At 44.6% G+C, this 23,341-nt stretch overlaps 1 protein-coding gene across 1 annotated transcript in view; it reads left to right on the forward strand.

Annotated features, from left to right (window-relative positions):
- Positions 1–9,384: 9,384 nt before the first annotated feature.
- SHF (Src homology 2 domain containing F) overlaps positions 9,385–23,341 on the forward strand; it is a 338,508-nt gene continuing 324,551 nt past the window's right edge. The window contains exon 1 of the mRNA XM_040413828.1: positions 9,385–10,091. Within this exon, the coding sequence (XP_040269762.1) occupies positions 9,432–10,091 (660 nt within the window). The 5' untranslated portion in view covers positions 9,385–9,431. The remainder of the gene's footprint in view (positions 10,092–23,341) is intronic.

Genomic DNA, 23,341 nt, shown 5'->3' on the forward strand with positions numbered 1-23,341 from the left:
CAGGTCAAATAAATAAGAAAAAAAAAAAAACACAGCAGATACATTTTATTGAATAACTCAGTGGCTATGCTGAAATTTTTATTACAAGCAATTAGAAAAGAATTCAGATCCAGAGGATGGCTTGAATACTGTAGAATATTTTTCATGGGACGACCCCTTTAACAATGCCAGCCAAAGGAGAAAGGAGAGGAAAAAAGACAAAAAAGCAGCAATGCCAGTCACTGCCTTTACTGTCAATAGAAAGAAGAAGGGTTATGGCAGCATCTCCAGTATATTCTTTATTGAAGCCATGAGTGTGTACAAGTAGCAAGCAATGCGACGTTTCGGCTACATTAAAGGCTACTATGTAGCCGAAACGTCGCATTGCTTGCTACTTGTACACACTCATGGCTTCAATAAAGGATATACTGGAGATGCTGCCGTAACCCTTCTTCTTTCTATTGTCCTGTGGACTGCTGTGGATCTGCAGTCCTGTTGTGGCTGATGCATTCCGGGATTGGTCGGTGAGGTCTGTTGATGCTGCTCTACCTTTTTACTTTTTCACTGCCTTTACTGTCAGTCCTCCTCTGCTTCTGGCATGCTTGCATACACAGACATAAAAATACTGCACTGCAAGCAGCTGGGGCAAGAGATAATCGTTGCTGCCTGCTCGCCGACTGACCAACATTTTAAGGGTGACTTCCTGTGGATTTTCTGGCAACAGGTGGTGGTCAGATGGACCGTCCTTAGTGCACAGCTCTAATGTACAGTCGTGGCCAAAAGTTTTGAGAATTACATAAATATTGGAAATTGGAAAAGTTGCTGCTTAGGTTTGTATAATAGCAATTTGCATATACTCCAGAATGTTATGAAGAGTGATCAGATGAATTGCATAGTCCTTCTTTGCCATGAAAATTAACTTAATCCCAAAAAACCTTTCCACTGCATTTCATTGCTGTCATTAAAGGACCTGCTGAGATCATTTCAGTAATCGTCTTGTTAACTCAGGTGAGAATGTTGACGAGCACAAGGCTGGAGATTATTATGTCAGGCTGATTGGGTTAAAATGGCAGACTTGACATGTTAAAAGGAGGGTGATGCTTGAAATCATTGTTCTTCCATTTTTAACCATGGTGACCTGCAAAGAAACGCGTGCAGCCATCATTGCGTTGCATAAAAATAGCTTCACAGGCAAGGATATTGTGGCTACTAAGATTGTACCTCAATCAACAATTTATAGGATCATCAAGAACTTCAAGGAAAGAGGTTCAATTCTTGTTAAGAAGGCTTCAGGGCGTCCAAGAAAGTCCAGAAAGCGCCAGGATCGTCTCCTAAAGAGGATTCAGCTGCGGGATCGGAGTGCCATCAGTGCAGAGCTTGCTCAGGAATGGCAGCAGGCAGGTGTGAGCGCATCTGCACGCACAGTGAGGCGAAGACTTTTGGAAGATGGCCTGATGTCAAGAAGGCCAGCAAAGAAGCCACTTCTCTCCAAAAAAAACATCAGGGACAGATTGATCTTCTGCAGAAAGTATGGTGAATGGACTGCTGAGGACTGGGGCAAAGTCATATTCTCAGATGAAGCCTCTTTCCGATTGTTTGGGGCATCTGGAAAAAGGCTTGTCTGGAGAAGAAAAGGTGAGCGCTACCATCAGTCCTGTGTCATGCCAACAGTAAAGCATCCTGAGACCATTCATGTGTGGGGTTGCTTCTCATCCAAGGGAGTGGGCTCACTCACAATTTTGCCCAAAAACACAGCCGTGAATAAAGAATGGTACCAAAACACCCTCCAACAGCAACTTCTTCCAACAATCCAACAACAGTTTGGTGAAGAACAATGCATTTTCCAGCACGATGGAGCACAGTGCCATAAGGCAAAAGTGATAACTACTGTAAGTGGCTCGCGGACCAAAATGTTGACATTTTGGGTCCATGGCCTGGAAACTCCCCAGATCTTAAACCCATTGAGAACTTGTGGTCAATTCTAAAGAGGCAGGTGGACAAACAAAAACCCACTAATTCTGACAAACTCCAAGAAGTAATTATGAAAGAATGGGTTGCTATCAGTCAGGAATTGGCCCAGAAGTTGATTGAGAGCATGCCCAGTCGAATTTCAGAGGTCCTGAAAAAGAAGGGCCAACACTGCAAATACCGACTCTTTGCATAAATGTCATGTAATTGTCGATAAAAGCCTTTGAAACGTATGAAGTGCGTGTAATTATATTTCACTACATCACAGAAACAACTGAAACAAAGATCTAAAAGCAGTTTAGCAGCAAACTTTGTGAAAACTAGAATTTTTGTCATTCTCAAAACTTTTGGCCACGACTGTAATGTCCCTAATGGTAAAGACTAGAAGAGAAAAAAAAAGTGCAGGAGGCAGAAGTAATGTGACTGCAAAGGTATGCAGCCAGTTGTACTTCTGTGAAGACTTGATGTCATGTATCCGGCAGGAAGCCCAGCCTCTCACAGTCAGGCTGGTCAGCCTATCAGGGAGCAGGAACATAGGGCCAATCGTACTTGGTGCCAGCGTCACATTCTTCCTGTCAGTTGGAGATTCAGATAGGCAGCTGCTGGCCACAGTTGCCTGTGATTTGGTCGTCTTTGTCTCATTAGCGTGTATTGTACTATTGTTTGGATTCCTGGTATTCTGACTTTTCGGTTGACCCTCCCCCTGCTCCTGACTGCCAATTTTTCCTCTGACTCTGTCTGGTAAATAACTCTGTGTTTGTATCTTGTGTTGGTTCTGACATATTTCTCTGGTTTGGACTCTGGCCCGACTTTCACTTAGCTTTTGGTTTTGATCCAGACCTGGTTTTGCCTATCTGGTTTTGGCCTCTTTCTGTCTGACTACTCCTTTACCCTACTAGGTTTAGGCCCCTGCACTTAGTCAAGTTAAGGACCATCTCCAAGTTGTGGGCCGCCATTTAGGGTGTATCATGCAAGTAGATAGGGACAGTAGTGCGGGAGGATGCACTTTTCCTTACCCTCTGTAACACATGATATGTCTTTTTTAGTTAAAAAAAGTGTCACAAAAATAGCAAAATAGACTCTAGCTCACATATAAAATGGCCACCCATAAGCTCCAGTGAGTTTCTCTCTCAGCCCCATGATGCTACACCTCTGGAGTCAGCCTACTGCTCTGTATTATCTTAAAAGGTAACTTCAAAGAAAAATGCATATTGATGTTTATTGGAGATGAGAAGTCTGTGTGTTTCCTCTCCTCCACCCCTATAATAATAAGATGTGAGCACAAGAAACTCCTCACCTAAATCCTAGGTCCATGTTCTCTACTTTTTATTTGCCACTACCCTATGTTTTACTCCCCACATTACAGGGATATTGGCTCCACCTCACAGCCATCTCTTGTGTCCATAGCTCAGTAATGACAGCATCATGGTATTACATCATCACAGTGTCCTGAGTACTGGATCAGCCAGCTTTATTTTCCTTTATTAGTCCACTAAATTCTCTGCCAGCCACTAACCAGATTTTCCCATACAAGTCTCCAAACTTTGAAGAAATATGAGCATCACAATTCTTGTACTCATACTACTGTATTGTTCAGTCATGGGCCACCTATATATACCACATCCTCCTCATTTCCCCTACCTGTTCTTGTGTTACCTACCTGAGCTGTGTATTCAATTAGTACATGCTAAAAGTAAAGGTGGCCATGCACTCTGAACGACGCTCAGCAGAACAAGGTCATTGACCTAACATCTATCACTCCCAAACCCTTCATACATATGTACACTCCACACAGTTGAAAGACCCTGTGTTCTCAATGAGGAACGGAAAATACACAACCGCCAGAAACCCCTTTCCCTGTAGTAAGAACAATGTATACCACGTTTTGAAATTCAGCAGGCTTGATCCTTTTTTTCCTCAGACATTTGTCATCTGGGAAGAATCAAGACATCACCATGCACGTTAGGTGGGTCCCACCAAAACTGGCCAAAACTCATTTTGTGTATGTGACTACCTTAAAGGAGTTGTTCGGCTTCGGAGTCAACAACCACTATCGGCCAAGGCTGTGCCCTTGAGTTCTGTGCCCATGGGACCAGGAAGCGGCTGGGTCACGTGACTGCTGTGGCAAGTCGCAGACCTCAGCTATCATGTCAGCTTAAGGCCTCCTGCACATGACGGTATCTATTTTTGCGGTTCACAAATCGACCGTGTACATTGTGTAGTTTGTGGATCGATGTGTCCTGACCTTTGCTAAAAATGCCTACAACATGGAGAGGAATAGGACATGTTCTATTTTTTTGGTGGGCCGCAGAATGGAAATACAGATGCGGACAGCACTCTGTGTGCTGTCTGCATCTGTATTTCCATTCTGCGGCCCACAAAAACGTTTTTTTTTGGTCCCATTGAAATGAATGGATCAGATGTGGACCAAAACTGTGGTGCATGAGGCCTAAATGTTATGCCACAGCTGTGAGGTACTGTTCAAGCGGATGTGACTGCTGAGGCGTGTGATTGGCTGCAGAAGTCACAGGACCCAGCAGCTTCCTGGTCCCGAGGCCAAGTAGAGAGCGGCAGTGAAACCTCAGGCAGGTAAGTGTGTAATTTTTTTTTTGATTCAGGAGCACAAGGCTGGACAATAGGAGTTGGCTCCAAGCCTTCCACCATAGACCTTGTTGTTATCCCACATGTTGCTCATTTTGTACGTATGTGGGATGGAGACTCCATCACTATTTAAACCTTCAGGACCACTTATTCAAATGGCTAAATTGTGCCTACCTAACCACTTTGATGCAGGTGAAGCTGGTTTTAGCAAAATCACATGTAATTCTCTCCTAAAGAATGGGAAATCCATGGCACAAAGCCTTTTAATATTTTAGTTTTTGAAATAGCTAAACGTGACTGCTTTGATGCCACCTTTCATGTCCAGAACCAAGCCAATCAGGATCTAATCTATTAGAATGTAACCTACTCCTTAATTCTAAAATAACTTCTCAGCCCCCTGAAATACCATCTGATATTCCAACTTTAAAGGACAAATTATAATTAGTGCTGAACGAAGCGAGCTTCGGATGCTTCATCTTAAGTCGCTTCGTTCAAAACTTCGGAATAATACTGTAAGGAGATCCGTCTCCATACAGTATTAGAATGTATGGGCTCTGATGAGCTGAAGTTAGTTATTCACGAAGTCGCGCAGGACTTTGTTGAATAACTTTGGTGGTGGATTTTTAAAGTGGAAAACCACTTTAAAGCTTGAAACAGAACTCGCCTTCGGTCCCGACTAGTACCTCGGAACCAAACCCGAGTTCAGTTTCAAGTTTTAAAGTGGTTTTCCACTTTAAAAATCCACCACCAAAGTTATTCAACAAAGTCCTGCGCGACTTCGTGAATAACTAACTTCAGCTCATCAGAGCCCATACATTCTAATACTGTAAGGAGACGGATATCTGCGAAGTATTAATCCGAAGTTTTGAACGAAGCGACTTCAGATGAAGCATCCGAAGCTCGCTTCGCTCAACACTACACTGCGTGCAGAATTATTAGGCAAATGAGTATTTTGACCACATCATCCTCTTTATGCATGTTGTCTTACTCCAAGCTGTATAGGCTCGAAAGCCTACTACCAATTAAGCATATTAGGTGATGTGCATCTCTGTAATGAGAAGGGGTGTGGTCTAATGACATCAACACCCTATATTAGGTGTGCATAATTATTAGGCAACTTCCTTTTCTTTAGCAAAATGGGTCAAAAGAAGGACTTGACAGGCTCAGAAAAGTCAAAAATAGTGAGATATCTTGCAGAGGGATGCAGCACTCATAAAATTGCAAAGCTTCTGAAGCGTGATCATCGAACAATCAAGCGTTTCATTCAAAATAGTCAACAGGGTCGCAAGAAGCGTGTGGAAAAACCAAGGCGCAAAATAACTGCCCATGAACTGAGAAAAGTCAAGCGTGCAGCTGCCAAGATGCCACTTGCCACCAGTTTGGCCATATTTCAGAGCTGCAACATCACTGGAGTGCCCAAAAGCACAAGGTGTGCAATACTCAGAGACATGGCCATGGTAAGAAAGGCTGAAAGACGACCACCACTGAACAAGACACACAAGCTGAAACGTCAAGACTGGGCCAAGAAATATCTCAAGACAGGTTTTATGGACGATGAAATGAGAGTGAGTCTTGATGGGCCAGAGGGATGGGCCTGTGGCTGGATTGGTAAAGGGCAGAGAGCTCCAGTCCGACTCAGACGCCAGCAAGGTGGAGGTGGAGTACTGGTTTGGGCTGGTATCATCAAAGATGAGCTTGTGGGGCCTTTTCGGGTTGAGGATGGAGTCAAGCTCAACTCCCAGTCCTACTGCCAGTTTCTGGAAGACACCTTCTTCAAGCAGTGGTACAGGAAGAAGTCTGCATCCTTCAAGAAAAACATGATTTTCATGCAGGACAATGCTCCATCACACGCGTCCAAGTACTCCACAGCGTGGCTGGCAAGAAAGGGTATAAAATAAGAAAATCTAATGACATGGCCTCCTTGTTCACCTGATCTGAACCCCATTGAGAACCTGTGGTCCATCATCAAATGTGAGATTTACATAGAGGGAAAACAGTACACCTCTCTGAACAGTGTCTGGGAGGCTGTGGTTGCTGCTGCACGCAATGTTGATGGTGAACAGATCAAAACACTGACAGAATCCATGGATGGCAGGCTTTTGAGTGTCCTTGCAAAGAAAGGTGGCTATATTGGTCACTGATTTGTTTTTGTTTTGTTTTTGAATGTCAGAAATGTATATTTGTGAATGTTGAGATGTTATATTGGTTTCACTGGTAAAAATAAATAATTGAAATGGGTATATATTTGTTTTTTGTTAAGTTGCCTAATAATTATGCACAGTAATAGTCACCTGCACACACAGATATCCCCCTAAAATAGCTAAAACTAAAAACAAACTAAAAACTACTTCCAAAAATATTCAGCTTTGATATTAATGAGTTTTTTGGGTTCATTGAGAACATGGTTGTTGTTCAATAATAAAATTAATCCTCAAAAATACAACTTGCCTAATAATTCTGCACTCCCTGTAATAATAATACAGGAAATATAGCATGGGATATCCGCTGCTCCCGTGTTATAGGTCATCAGTTTCTGATTGGTGGGAGTCCGACACCCGGGACCCCCGCCAATCAGCTGTTTGAGAAGGCAGCGGCGGCTCAGGAGCACCGCAGCCTTCTCTCAGCTTTCCATAGGCCAGTGACGTGGCCTAGGACCAGCTCAGTCCTATTAAAGTGAATGGAGCAGAGCGCGGTACCAGGCACAGCCGTTTACAATGTACAGCGCTGTGCTTAGTGAGCAGGGAGAAGGCTGCGACCGCCGGTGATAAGTGCGGGTCCTGGCTGTCAGACCCCCACAGATCAGATACTGATGCACTGCATTTTTGAGTGTGCCATGGGAACTTTCTATCATTTATTTGAGACCTCAGCATTTGTAGGATTTCCATTTGATGTTATTCACCACCATTTCACTACGGTCTGGGATAGATCCAATTGAATTCTACTCTCTGGGGCAGACATACTAATCCTGTAGATGGCACAAGCTTACACAGGCTGTGTAGACCTGCAGCAGAGTTATCACAGGGGCTCAGGCTGGAGGATACATGCCGTGCAGGGATGGACACTTTGGAAGCTGTCCTACATTTAGAATTGGCAGTGGATACGCCAAAGTTACGTAGAGGCTGGAGCAGGGGCTTATTAAGACCGGCGTCTAAAACAACGGTCTTAATAAATGTGCCCCTTTTTTCTGACTCTATAGGTTGGCTTCGTTTTAGATACATTTTTTATGCCATAATTGAGGCACAATTTTGGCGCAAAATGGCCACATCCCTTTCTGTGACACCCCTTCCCATTAAGCCCCACCTCCTTTAAAGGGAGATAAAAAAGACAAACTCTAATTACTCCACTGTTCAGACAGATTCTAGGCGCAGACGCGTTGGTAAATCTGGTCCTTTTGAAAGCACAGTATAATGTTCCTTTCCCCAATCTATTTCCTTCCTGCAGGTTACCACCCTCTTATTTTTAATTTATTTAAATTTATTTGCAATCATTTTAAATTATATATTTAATAATAATAATAATAATAATAATAATAATAATTATTAGCCTACATGCACACAACCGTATGTGTTTTGCGGTTCTGCAAATTGTGGATCTGGAAAAAAAATAGATTATGTTCTGTATGTCATCCGTTGTTTTTTTTGCGGATCCTTTCTTGTCCGCAAACTAGAAAAAAATAGGACATGCTCTATTTTTTTTTTTGCGGGGCAACGGAATGGACATACTGATGCGGACAGCACACGGTGTGCGGTCCGTGTTTTTGCGGACCTATCGAAATGAATGGGTCCGCATCCTATCTAATACATATTACTCAACTATTTTTCATTACTTTTATTTCCATTCTTATTGACAGTGGGACGGAGACTCCCAGTCTCTTTTTTGCTTGGATAAGGCCTCTTTCACACTTGCGTTGTTGGGATCCGGCATGCACTTCCGTTGCCGGAGGTGCCTGCCGGATCCGGAAAAACGCAAGTGTACTGAAAGCATTTGAAGACGGAACCGTCTTCCAAATGCTTTCAGTGTTACTATGGCACCCAGGACGCTATTAAGGTCCTGGTTGCCATAGTAGGAGCGGGGAGCGGGGGAGCGGTATACTTACAGTCCGTGCGGCTCCCGGGGCGCTCCAGAATGACGTCAGAGCGCCCCATGCGCATGGATGACGTGATCCATGTGATCACGTGATCCATGCGCTTGGGGCGCCCTGACGTCACTCTGGAGCGCCCGGGGAGCCGCACGGACGGTAAGTACACTGCTCCCCCGCTCCCCACTACACTTTACCATGGCTGTCAGGACTTTAGCGTCCCGGCAGCCATGGTAACCACTCTGAAAAAGCTAAATGTCGGCTCCGGCAATGCGCCGAAACGACGTTTAGCTTAAGGCCGTATCCGGATCAATGCCTTTCAATGGGCATTGATCCCGGATCCGGCCTTGCGGCAAGTCTTCAGGATTTTTGGCCGGAGCAAAAAGCGCAGCATGCTGCGGTATTTTCTCCGGCCAAAAAACGTTCCGTACCGGAACTGAAGACATCCTGATGCATCCTGAACGGATTACTCTCCATTCAGAATGCATTAGGATAATCCTGATCAGTATTCTTCCGGCATAGAGTCCCGACGACGGAACTCTATGCCGGAAGACAATAACGCAAGTGTGAAAGAGCCCTAAGATGAGAAACCAACTTCAAAGCTTAGCTTCTTCTCTCCCCATTAGTAAGGGTTCACGCTGGCGGAGCGGAGGTTTCGGCCACCAGGTGGCGCAGTGCCGCCCTCTTCCCCGCGTAGTGTGTATGTATATAACGTGCTGTGGACACACACGGCTCATTCATACAGATGGCATCAGCTGCTCACCACGCTGCCTGCACTGCCGCCTGACTGCTCGCCTGCCCCCTCATGCTGCTGAGCGGACACTCCTCGGCTCCTCCAGGCAGCAGTCCCCAGCCGCTGGACTCCACAAGAAGCGTCCGGGCAGAGCCTCCCCGCAGCGGCAGCATCAGTGGTAGAGGGAGCCCCCCAGCCGCCTCCAGCACGGGACAGCAATGCGCCGGCAGCATGGCCAAATGGATCAAGGAACACCTGGGCTTCAAAAGCTCCAAGCCGCCGCCTCCTGCCCCTCCTAAACCGGACTACAGGCAGTGCCAGGCTGGGGGGCACCACCATCACCACCACCACTCCGCAGTGCCCCAGTTCCCTGTCACCCCAGCAGGACAGCCGGACATCCTGGCGGCATATAAGCTGCAGAAGGAGAGAGACTTTGAGGATCCCTACACTACTTCTAGTGCCACAGGTTCCAGTGCCCCTCTGAACTCCTCCATAGTGCCCACTGCGCCTCCTGCGCCCACTGCCCAGTCCCCCTCCTCACCTTCTCCTGAAGTGAAGTATGTGTCTCCCAAGCACAGGCTCATCAAGGTGGACACTGGGGAGAAAGGAGGCTCAAGCCCCACCAATAGCTCAAACCCTACTTCAAGTTCCTCCAGCTCTGGAGGAACCTCTCTGAAGTCTCCTCCTGCTGCATCTGTGGCCCCTCAGCTGGAGGAATGCAAACAGGACAAAGTAAGTGTGACAGATGTGCATCAGCTGCCCCCTCCTCATGGGACAGGGGCCGCTTCCAAGTGTTGATTTATGGGTTTCACATTACTGGTCCCCCATAAACTACGTGATCAAAGTTCACAATGTCCATAGATAGGGATCAAGGGGACTTGTCCTACAGATACATGTCATAGTGAGGGTTAATCAATGAACTGTTTGGACCTGTTCAATAGATGGCTGAGAGAGGTTCCTATCCACCCACTAATGTCCTACCTGGTCAGCTCTGCCCTCCTGTGCCCCTCTTTGTTTTTCTCAGACATGTCATACGTCTGGTTGTAAAGTTCATCAGAGGTTCTAGCTATTCCACCCTTAGCTTTGTGGTGATCTGTACTATCATTATTGTTCTGTTCATTTTCAATTTTCTTACTATTTCTAGTCCTCCTATCTGAAATCAGATTCTGGAGGAGCAGCACATAGAGGGTGGAAGGCTGTCACCTTGAAGTGACTGAGGGTACGGTGCGTCGATGTAGGATAACGTTTATCAAGATCATGAAAAGACTGACAATAGGAGCTGTCATGGGGGGTGGGGTGGCGCTGAAAGGTAAGCTTAGGCTTTGAACCCTTTCACTTCCAGTTGGTACTGTCCATCTCTTTGTCTTGATGTCATAGAGCCACAAAGTGGAAGAATATGAAAGGCTTTGTGTTGAGATGAGACTATGATGTCTATATATCCTCCTCTCCCCTCCGCGTGGCTTAATTACAGGAAGGGAACACTTCGCGAATCCTTTTTTCTTCTTTCCTAAACCTGTCTTTTGTCCTCCTCCAGATATTTACTAGTGCTTTTCTGCGTGGAGAAGACTTTATTAGCATGCAGTGATGGGTTTATCAGATGATGTTGACACTGAGACCTTGCAGTGCAGCACATGATGTGTGGAGGGGGCACCTTGCTGGGTGGGAGGTGGGTGACAACGTGCCATAAATCAAGGAAGGTGAATAGCTCTCTCTAGGGGGTTATGTGAAAGTGTCTGCGAGAGGCGTATAATCATGGACCACGTGAAGTCTCATATATCACACCTCACCCAGCCATATGCCACCATGGAGCACATTTCTGCAGATACATGCCAGTGGTATTACCATTTATCCATGTCATTAATTTCAGCATCGCTACGGGATAATGCGCAACCGCAGAAGATCATTTAAGATGTTATTATGAATCAAGGGAGCATTGCTAATTCCTCAATAAGACTTATTATCCCATAATAATATCTACATCCACTGATGAGTGACATGAAATCAGCTTTATTGAGACTTAATTAAACCCCAGTAGGACTAGGCTTTATCCAGGGGAATACTGGACAGATCCCAGATTACGCTAGGATATAGATTTGAATGTCATAAAGAAATTCCATTTGATATCTTCTCGTCAGACTGAAGAACCTCAAATTTAGCTTTGGTTCTGAAATCCTGGAGGATTTATGTAGTGAGTGACCCTTGGTTTACTAAAAGACTCGTCTATATGAGTGCAGTATGAATTTGTTCTGCATTGTCCACAGTTGGACCATACTATTTGCCGGTTAGGACAATGGGCAATACGAGCATCTCATTTTGTGCTGTGAATCTTGTATGGAGGGAAATAACATGTTTTGGATCAACATCTCATTACTAGTATCCTACATCCCATTAGACTATCGGATGATGATTTAAAAATTTCTGGAAAATACACTAATTATTGGCACTGCACCGTTTGGCTGGGTTTACACGTTCAGGTTTCAGATGCAGTTTTTGAAGCCAAAGCGAGGAACTGGTCCTAAGCAGAGGACATGCAGTATATAAAGGAAAGACTGCGTCTCCTCTATTTGAATCTTGGCTTTGGCTTCAAAAGCTGTCTCAAACCTGAACATGGATGTTCTCCCCTACTTTGGGTCTTTTTTTTTTTTTTTTTTTATATCCTATGAATATCTCCTGTAGGTTTCCACCCTGCATTGCAAAGGGTGAAACCTGATTCAAATTTGCAGCTTTGTTCACATGGTTAAGAAAACCTTAAACACTACACATTCTGCCGCATAAAATTTATGCAGCATAGTACTCTAGAAACGCCATCAACAGCTTCTGACTGATTTCGGTGGGAAATCTCCTCTCTAGTACATAGGGGAAGGTATTTTTACGCAGCAGCTTTAAAATACATTTCAGAAGTTACTGAATGTTACTGCTTTAAAGCATTTTTTTTTTTAGGCTGCTTTCCCCATTAAAGTTAAAGTCGGAAAGGGGTCAAGTAGATTGAGGAGGAGAAGGTGGATCTTGCGTGTATTTGGCGGTGGTTCCACCACCAAGTTGGCCCTTTTTTAGCTTCTAATTACGCTACTGTTCTGACACCAATTTTTCAACCTAAGGGCCCGTTCACAAGGTGGATTTTGATGCTGTGTACTCCATCGTGGTTTCTGCCACGGTTGTTCGCTTGGAATGGAGCAGACCTTCTCGAGGCTTGGCTTCATTGAATGGAGCTAAGCGGAGAGCGGACAGGCGCTGCAAGCTTTAAACAGGTGGCTGCGCACGGTACAGATTTCCGCAAGACATCTGCACAAAAATCGCACATAAATCTGAACTATTTATCATGTTTTGGTGCATTTTTGTATGCAAGTTCTGGTGCAGATTTTCAGTTTCTCACCATGCCGGTGAAAAAAAAACCCCCACAATTGACATGCTGCAGATTTTAAAATCCCACACAGCAGGTCAGGCTCTGCACCTATGGGGAAAAACTAAGTGTACATGAGATTTGTCAGATCCGCACCTGCAGATTTGTGTGCAGAAAATCTGCATGAAGTATGCACCAAAACTGCACATAAGTCTACACTATTTATTGCGTATTTGTTGTTTTTGTGTGGTATTTGGTGCGGATTTTCCACAGATCTCACCCTTCCATTGAAAAGGGTGAAATCCGCACAAAGAAAAACGCAGCAAGAATTAACATGCTGCAGATTTCAAAATCCGTACAACAGGTCAATTTCCGCACCTAAGGCTACCGGCACACGAGTGCATGTGAACGCACAGAAATCCACATGAATTTCCGTGCGGATTTACGGTCTGTGTGTTTCTGAACTTTAACCACACCAAAGTCCGCAATTTCTAATTGCGGATTTTGGTGTGGATTCGATGCAGTTTCAGATCTCGCCCTTCTATTGAATAGGGTGCACTCCGCCAACATAATTGACATGCTGCAGTTTTGGAAATCCGCAATACAGATCAATTTCCGCATGGGTAAAAAAAAAAAACTGGAAAGTGTACATGAGTTGTGTAATCTCATACACTTTGCTGGTACTGTAATACGCTGCAGTTTTTCCGCACGGGTGCAGGTGGCCTAAGAAGAAAGCAATGTGTGCTTGAGATTTGCCTAACTTAAAGGGGTTGTCTCATCTTAGACAATGGGGGCATATCGCTAGGATATGCCCCCATTGTCTTATAGGTGCCGGTCCCACCGCTGGGACCCACACTTATCTTCTAAATGGAGCCCCGCTAAGTGGTGGCTGGAGGATTCCGGTCCGGCCACCACCAAGCGCTTTCCCCATAGAAGTGAATGGGAGCGCACCACCCATGAGCAGCCCATTCACTCCTATAGGCCCGACAGAAATAGCCGAGCCAGCGCTTGGCTATTTTTTGGCGGTCCCAAAGAAATGAATGGAGGGCGGCTGCGCATGCGCAGTGCGCCCTCCACCACTTTCGTTGCTTGGTTCTCTGTATAGGTGCAGGTCCCAGTGGTGTGACCCGCACATAAAGACAATGGGGGGATATCCCAGTGATATGCCCCCATTGTCTGAGATGAGACAACCCCTTTAATACACTTGACTAACTTAGTACACTGGTACTGTATTACGCTATGGTTTTTCCGCATGAAATCTACATGGAAAAACCATGCGTCACCCGCACCTGCCAGAGTTTTACACCGGAGGTCTTATTTTTTATTGTGGATATCTGCAGTAGATTTCACCTTTTGCAACGCAAAAGGTGAAATCTGTGGCCAATCTACAGCACACTCCGTACGATTTGGTGCAGGTGACCCATCTCCCCTCTTCCAATGCAGTGGGGTTTTTTTTTGCGTCACCTGGTGGCCATGCTGTTAGTTACTATATAAAATATATATATATATATATATATATATATATATATATGCCAGTTCACTGTAGCACAGTCGTGTGCATGAGGCCCTTGAGACTAACATTACTGCAGGCTAAAATTGGGAATCAACAATCTATACATTCTGTTTATTGAGAAAGGGAACTGCAATGAGCAGGACACTGGGTCAGTGGGAATGCAATGCAGTGGGTCAGTTTATATGTGTATAAGTTCGTGACGCCAGTTGCAGCTTGCGCAAGTACTGTAGCAGGGCCCTTTAAGATGTTATAAGCTCACGTACGAGGTGAGGAATGCCAGAGGGGGATAATGTTTCTGTATAGCAGATATGGTAGTGTCAACGGTGTCTCCTACCTTGGTACGGCTGGACTCCTGTATCCTGGCTCACATGCAACAAATTGAGTGTGGTTAATAGGAGTAATTGAGGAATGATGGAAATCCACACAGATAATAGGGTCCAACTTGTCTTTACTTGGTGTTATGCAGCTTTGATCCATACAGTGTACAACAATAGTCTGGGGTCCCAGCAGGTATTGGCAATATGTGGCAGGAATTTATATGTATTCTGCATCTGATCATATGCCTAGAGAAACTGGCAGGTATCTATCTTCTGCTCTGTCTTTATTCTGCTTGGTTTGGGCCTGACTAGCTGAAGAGGTACTTATCTTCTCTTTGTCTTTGGATCTGTACTTACAGGACTGCTCGCAGGGTATGGTGGTTTCTTCCTGGAGATCTATAGTGCTGTATATGGCTGCTTTCTTTGTCCACAGCTGAGGTAGAGGACTCAGGCTGGGAAGGTTGATCTTGGGCCTCAGCCGAGGCTTGGATCCTAAGTTGGGATCCCTGTTTCTGGGAGCTCCTACTAACACAGCCTACCCCAGCAGGGGGGAAAGAAGGAAACAGGTCAGCACTTCACCTTGGTATTGCACGCTGCACGGGAGAGGAGCAACCTCCAATGTATCAAAGATAAAGGAATCCCAGCTGCTGTGTCTTTGTGAATAAGCCTCTTTTTATTTTCTCAAAGTAGAATGTCCTACAACCAGGACCAGTTTCGGCATGCATCTGTTGAGAAAGGCTTGCATGCCGAAACCGGTCCTGGTTGTAGGACATTCTACTTTGAGAAAATAAAAAGAGGCTTATTCACAAAGACACAGCAGCTGGGATTCCTTTACCCCAGCAGGGGGGCTAGTTACACTCACTAGAACTTTCCTTCCTCCCCCTGAAGTAGGATGTGGGAACATTCCACTCCTCCTCAGATAGGGGGAAGCTAGCCTGGAATGGTCTATTCCAGTCTAGGTCTATTAACTAACCATGGTCTGCTTACATATTGCTGCCACCTGCTGGTGTACATTGAGAATTACAGCAAATATACAATACAAGCCTGGAAAATACATATACAGGAAAATGCACACTTCAGATTACACAAAATAAAGGACAATACACCCAACATGTTGTAGCAGGGAGACAGAGTTTTAGTGACATACTCTGGGATGTTACAGAACCATGAATCATGAACCAAATACATTGATTTCCAAATTGGATTTACAATTTCTGCAAAGCTGTGGGATGATACATTGATATGGCCCACTGACATTGTACCTCTGTATCAACCATCTATTTTTAATGGTTATTCTACTCTCCATAAAATCTGTATGTTGAACCAAAATCTCCAATCTGTGCTGGAATAAAATGGCAGCAGCTACTAAGGACAGGAGACGGTGTCATGCCTAATTTCTGGCATTCGTGACACTTTGTTCTAATATTTGATGAGGTTACATTGCTTGACCCTCCAGTGATCAGCAATTTAGCTGAGGCGCACCCTTTTATGTCCCATCCCAACCCTCTGTCATCTGGTTTGGACTTTACTCTACCCTATAATATTGCATTTTATTACCAAAGAACAGAGGCTTAAAATTAAGAATTGTGCCAATCCATACAAAAATTTAAAATAAAAAATACACACTTGTACTTACCTGGAGCACCTTGTTTTCTTAAGCATTGAAATGATGCCGGGGCTGATTGCCCGGATACTTCATATCACCCATATGCATTGTGTTTGCTTTTCATCCACCCAATGAGCTTGATTCTGATGGCACTAGTATACAGCAGATCGTGTGGTGACATCTGACATGCATATAAAATCCATAATACAGCTTTGGTAAAATTCTGCCATAAAGGCGAGCTTAACGTTCAAAGAACTTAGCAAAGAGCGAGTGGCATTAGAAACGGCCTAAATGACTAGTTATAGTTGGCCGAATGGAAAGCTCTGTGTTCATCTAAGATGAAGAGGAATCCACGCCATCTTCCTTCTCTGGGGAGATCCAGCATTTTGGTGTGAATTTATTTAGAAAATGAGTTTAGCGCGTTGGTCCAAGTCAGAATGTCCTCCAGGTAAATACAAGCCTATTGCTATTCAGCTTATCCTCCTGAGGATCCATAACTGGCATATGAAGTTATTTGAATTGTCTGGATTTTAGTTGTTTATTATTATTATTATTATTATTATTATTATTATATATATATATATATATATATATATATATAAATTTTTTTTTTTTTTTTTTCTAGAACCATTAAATAGTCCTTTTGTCCATATATGCGATGTGGTTTTTATTGTAAGCTGAATGTGAAATGTAAAAAAAAAATCATGCTGGTTATCGGATCTGTTACATATGCACAGATGGCAGCTATAGGTATTGGTCTTCTCCGTAGCCACTCCGTAGGGATAATTCGTAATTAGCAAATAACATTCAACAGTGATCAAGAGCTACCTGTCTTGGAACGCAAAGCCAGACTCTACTGTCCCACATGTGCATTTGCTAGTTTTGCAGTCTGCTGAACTCGTAAGTAGGCTGTTATTTCTAGATGTAGATAGACTCTTTCAAATCGGGTAAAATAGCAGAACAAATGGCTAGCCATACACTTCAAATAGTCGGCCACATCTTCATTTGCATTGAATATATAAAGTCTGGTGAGCTGGTGCCAGAAACCTCTCTTGAAGCCTTGTTTCACCTGAGAGCAAAAGGATTGAGCATGTTAAAATCTAGATGCCCGGTGCTTCTCTCCTCCTGCAAATGTTGCCAGGGCAGAGGCAGAAGGCCCCCCCATACACATAAGACGGTTGTCCGGTCAGGCTGGAATCGGTAGGTTCGAACGACCCTAATCTAATGGGTATGGTCAGCTTTAACATCTGTCCAGTCCACGTTTTTGTCCAAATGAATCTTACCGTGTTTCCCCGAAAAGAAGACATCCCCCGAAAATAAGACCTACCTCTAGTTTTGCCTATCGCTGTAATATAAGGCACCCCCCCGAAAATAAGGCCTCCCCGATTATAAAGCATCGGCCGAACATACCGTAATGCCTCCCCGATTATAAAGCATCCGCCGAACATAATGACTCCCGATTATAAAGCATCGGCCGGACATAATGCCTCCCCGATTATAAAGCAAGCCACCCCAGAATGTAAGGAGCTCACTGATTGGCCGCAGCCGCCGCCAGGACAAGTTGCCGCCTTCTTCCGCCCGCTGCTCGCTCTGCCCTGATGGAGTCTCACAACTTGGCTGGCACAGACACACAGGGGACGGGGTGACAGGTAGGGGGGGGAATATCTGATGGAAGGTGGGGGATGTCTGGTGAAGATGGGGGGGGGGGGGGGGAGACTAAAAACGGTAATCAAAATGACACAAGGTGATCAGGGTGGGGAGGTGGATCATTTAAAATGACACAGGGGGATCAGAGGGGGGAATAAAAATGACACAGGAGGATCAGAAGGGGGTACTAAAATGCTATAGTAATCCCACCCCTCTGATTCTCCTGTACCATTTTGATTCCCCCTTCTGATCCCCCTGTGTCATTTTAAGTGATCCCCCTCCCCACCCTGATACCCCTGTGTCATTTTGATTCCCTTCTCTGATCACCCTGTGCCATTTTAAGTGATTCCCCCTCCCCACCCTGATTTCCTTTTTTTTTTTTTTAAACAATAAATGTGTACCGTATTTTTCTTCATGGAAAAATAAGACATCCCCTGAAAATAAGACCTAGCGCATCTTTGGGAGCAAAAATTAATATAAGACACTGTCTTATTTTCAGGGAAACAGGGTAGTATATACAAGATGTTTTATGAGAGAAACTGTCAGTGGACGTAGTGCTACATGTGGCCAGATTTGGTTGCATTTATACTGTATTCATTCATATAGTTCTCAAATGTGCAGAATTCTCAAAGACCTTATTCTTCGACAGAACTTATCAGTTTGCTTCAAGGTTTCAGGACCGTATCCTGTGATCAGCATGTGAGTGCTAGTAAGAAGCTGGGACATAAAGAACTGGCTTTAATATAGGAAGAGGGTTAAAATAAAAAAGTGTGGGACATGAAAGGGTTTTGGTAGGTTGCCATCCCCTTTGCATGTACCCTCCCCTAATAGAGGGGAGTCTCTCCATTGGGAGCTGCTGCAAATAGTAGCTCTCCGTCTGGACAACCTGGCTTATTCATGCATTACATGTCCCATCGATTGTGTAAGGCACTGAGTAAGGCTACTTTCACACTTGCGGCAGAGAGATCCGGCAAGCAGTTCCGTCGCCGGAACTGCCTGCCGGATCAGGCAAAATGTATGCTAACTGATGGCATTAGTAAGACTGATCAGGATCCTAATCAGTCTTAAAAATGCCTGATCAGTCGAAAAAATGCATTGAAATGCCGGATCCGTCTTTCCGGTGTCATCCGGCAAAAACGGATCCGGCATTTATTTTTTCACCTTTTTTTCAGTCTGCGCATGCGCATACCGGAAGGACGGATCCGGCATTCCGGTATTCTGAATGCCGGATCCGGCACTAATACATTCCTATGGGAAAAAATGCCTGATCCGGCATTCAGGCAAGTCTTCAGTTTTTTTAGCCGGAGATAAAACCGTAGCATGCTACGGTTTTCTCTTTTGCCTGATCAGTCAAAACGACTGAACTGAAGACATCCTGATGCAAACTGAACGGATTACTCTCCATTCAGAATGCATGGGGACATACCTGATCAGTTCTTTTCCGGTATAGAGCCCCTGTGACGGAACTCTATGCCGGAAAAGAACAACGCAAGTGTGAAAGTAGCCTAATAATTCTGCTGGTTTATAGAGGTTGTCCACCTTTTGGGAGGACCTCCAGCAAGACCCCCAGTTGCTGCTGCTCCCTACTGTTAAACTTCCATTTTGATGCAGGTCATGTGGCCACTGCAGGCAATGACTGGCCACAGCGGTGACATGTCCCCCTTGTGTCACGTCACAAGATCATATCACACAAGGGCGAGATGTCACCATTGGCTGCAGTGGCCACGTGACTTGCATCAAACTGGAATTTTAACAGCAGGGACTGGATTATGGCAGCTGTGGCGGGGAACCAAAGGAGCTGAAACCCAGCAGCAGTGATCAGGTAAGTATGCTTCCTTCCACATGTCTGGCAACATGGGGGATGGTGATTTCTGGCCAAAAGGCCCTCCAAAGTTGGACTCTAACAGCTGATTGTGGAGGATCCTAGAAGCTTAAAGAGGACCTTTCACTGTTCGGGAGGTGAGCTCTTTTTTTCTCCCTGACTGTCACGTGGTCCGCTGTGATTGGACTGTGCCAGGGAGAAGGAGACGTCCACTGAGAAGCACTGGCGTTGCCTTCACCCTTTACCATTGCTATTAGGATACAGCACAAAAACCGAACGGGAGTACAGCTGGGCAGCCGAGGGGCGTTTGAAAAAAGGAAAAGTTATAGCAGCATCAGCAGAGCGTACTCCGTTTGTAAAACGGTGAAAGGTCCTATTTAACCCTTTACAATCAGCTATAGCTAATTATCCAAGGACATGTAAGGATTCTTTCACATTCTCGTTTTGTCCGTTTGTATTATCTGTAACATAGCCAAGAACTCCATTATAAGTCAATGGGAGACGGATCCGTTTTCTATTGCGCCAGATTGTGTCAGAGAAAACTTTTGGCTCAGTTTCGTCTAATGGACAGCAAAACGCTGCAAGCAGAGTTTTGGTGTCCGCCTCCAGAGCGGAATGGAGACGGAACAGAGGCAAACGGAAGTATTCTGAGCGGATCCTTTTCCATTGGACCGCTTGTGAGATCCCTGAACGGATCTCGCAAACTGAAAGCCAAAACGCTAGTGTGAAAGTAGCTTTGTATTGGAAGAGGTTGGCCAAAGCAGACAGCCCCTGTTAAACTGAGGGAAAGGTAGGCAGCATGGTGGCTCAGTGGTCAGCACTGGCGTCTTGCAGCGCTGGAGTCCTAGGTTCATATCCAACCAGAGCAACATGTACATTTTTGTTTTTCGCCATGTTTGCGTGAGTTTCCTCTGGTTCCTTTCTACACTCCAAAGACATACTGTCCTGATGGGAACTTTAGATTGTCAGTGATGATAATGTCTGTAAAGCACTTCGGAATATGTCAGCGCTTTGAGTAAAATAAAGTATTTTAGGGCTCTTTCACACTTGCGTTCTTTTCTTCCGGCATAGAGTTCCGTCGTCGGGGCTCTATGCCGGAAGAATCCTGATCAGGATTATCCTAATGCATTCTGAATGGAGAGTAATCCGTTCAGGATGCATCAGGATGTCTTCAGTTCCGGTACGGAACGTTTGTTGGCCGGAGAAAATACCGCAGCATGCTGCGCTTTTTGCTCCGGCCAAAAATCCTGAACACTTGCCGCAAGGCCGGGTCCGGAATTAATGCCCATTGGAAGGCATTGATCCGGATCCGGCCTTAAGCTAAACGTCGTTTCGGCGCATTGCCGGAGCCGACATTTAGCTTTTTCTGAATGGTTACCATGGCTGCCGGGACGCTAAAGTCCTGGCAGCCATGGTAAAGTGTAGCGGGGAGCAGCATACTTACAGTCCGTGCGGCTCCCGGGGCGCTCCAGAGTGACGTCAGGGCGCCCCAAGCGCATGGATCACGTGATCGCATGGATCACGTCATCCATGCGCATGGGGTGCTCTGACGTCATTCTGGAGCGCCCCGGGAGCCGCACGGACTGTAAGTATACCGCTCCCCGCTCCTACTATGGCAACCAGGACTTTAATAGCGTCCTGGGTGCCATAGTAACACTGAAAGCATTTGGAAGACGGTTCCGTCTTCAAATGCTTTCAGTACGCTTGCGTTTTTCCGGATCCGGCAGGCACCTCCGGCAACGGAAGTGCATGCCGGATCCCAACAACGCAAGTGTGAAAGAGGCCTTAGGCTACTTTCACACTAGCGTTCGGGTGTCCGCTCGTGCGCACCGTTTGAAGGGGCTCACGAGCGGCCCCGAACGCATCAGTCTGGCCCTAATGCATTCTCAGTGGAGGCGGATCCACTGAGAATGCATCCGCCTGCCAGCGCTCAGCCTCCGCTCCGCTCAGTGAGCGGACACATGAACGCTGCTTGCAGCGTTCGGGTGTCCGCCTGGCCGTGCGGAGGCGAGCGGATCCGTCCAGACTTATAATGGAAGTCAATGGGGACGGATCCGCTTGAAGATGACACCATATGGCTCAATCTTCAAGCGGATCCGTTCCCCATTGACTTTCAATGTAAAGTCTGAACGGATCCGCTCAGGCTACTTTCTGACTTAGAAAATTTTCTAAGTTCTAATGCAGACGGATCCGTTCTGAACGGATGCAAACGTCTGCATTATCGGAGCGGATCCGTCTGATGAAACATCAGACCGATCCGCTCCGAACGCTAGTGTGAAAGTAGCCTTACTTGGACTAAACTCAGATGCGTCAGATAGAGAACCCGAGGTTAATTGTGACACAAAGTCAGGGAGGTACAGTATGTTCTATGGGTCAATTAGCTTGTGAATTCTACGTTTTGGTAACCACCACCTCACCCTATTTTCCATAAGCTGCCATTTCCAGTGCTTTTTAAAGTGATATAGTGAATTATAATTTATAACAAAGTACAAGGTGAAGAGTATCTCTGTTAATATAAGTAAACTTTTTTCATATGTGACTGATTCCAAAAAGTACATATTACATTCTAGTATTCCTAGTAGACACTAATAATTTTCACAGCATCTTAACTCCTGTCTTGCGCTCTAAACCCAGAGTTGATTTTATATATATATATATATATATATATATATATATATATATATATATATATATATATATATATCTCTAAAAAAAATTTTTACATTACTTTTCTATTTTAGACAACCTCCCTGCTTCCAGTTAGGTCATCCTTGTCTGCAGTTAGAAGCCTTGAGATTAAGTGGCTAAATGGTCCATTTGGGTTTTCAGAATCCCTAATAAAAATGCTTGCTTAAATTGCTTTACAGTCGGAATAGGGTTTTGCCTTCTCATTGCTACCTGTCTGAAATGATTGCTTCTCGAAATCCTTCCATTTATATGGTCGGGTTTCTGTGCAGTTTTTAAATCCATTTTCACTTTGACCTTTTTATGAGTGGTTCACTGTAACACCGTCCAGCTTAAAGCATCCTATGCATAAACCTTTTCATATAAGGTTGCTGTGATATTCAACTGGTAGAGAATTGTTAGTAAAATATTATTCATACTAGACATTAAGTCCGTTACAATAACGGGCGCTCGAACAGTAGTGCATAAACATTAGTAGGAACAGTCTATATTAAATAGTAAGATAATTTACCGTAACCACATTGTATTTCTTGTTTTATCTTATTTTTTGTCGAAAATATTTTGGAAAGAAGTCAAAAGTATATTGATAATAAAATTTAAATGGAAACGTATATATCAGAATACAGTATGTATAGTTTGTAACAATCTGCAATATACAATACCTGAAGCAGGTATTCAGGAAAAATGTTGTATTTTTTTTAACTCTTGAATTTTTTTTAGAAAATGTATTTATATACAACATTTCTTGTAAATATTCTACCTGAATTTGGCAACAGTTTGCCTTGTTCAGGACCATCTACAACCTTTACAACCACATCAGAAAAAGTTCTAACTCTAGATAATGCAACATATAACTGACCATGGCTAAATACTGGTTCTGGCAAGAAAATGCCAACTTTTTCTTAGGTTTGCCCCTGAGCTTTATTGTCATGGCAAAGGCTAATGCAACTTGAAATTGTCGCCTTCTTAAGGTAAATGGCAAATTAGTAGAGGATTTCATTGTCTGTGTATTTTTTCCTACTTGACGTCTCCTTTTTTTTGGGTGGCATGTT

The sequence above is a fragment of the Bufo bufo genome, chromosome 1 (genome assembly GCF_905171765.1).
Source record: "Bufo bufo chromosome 1, aBufBuf1.1, whole genome shotgun sequence".
Classification (NCBI taxonomy): domain Eukaryota; kingdom Metazoa; phylum Chordata; class Amphibia; order Anura; family Bufonidae; genus Bufo; species Bufo bufo.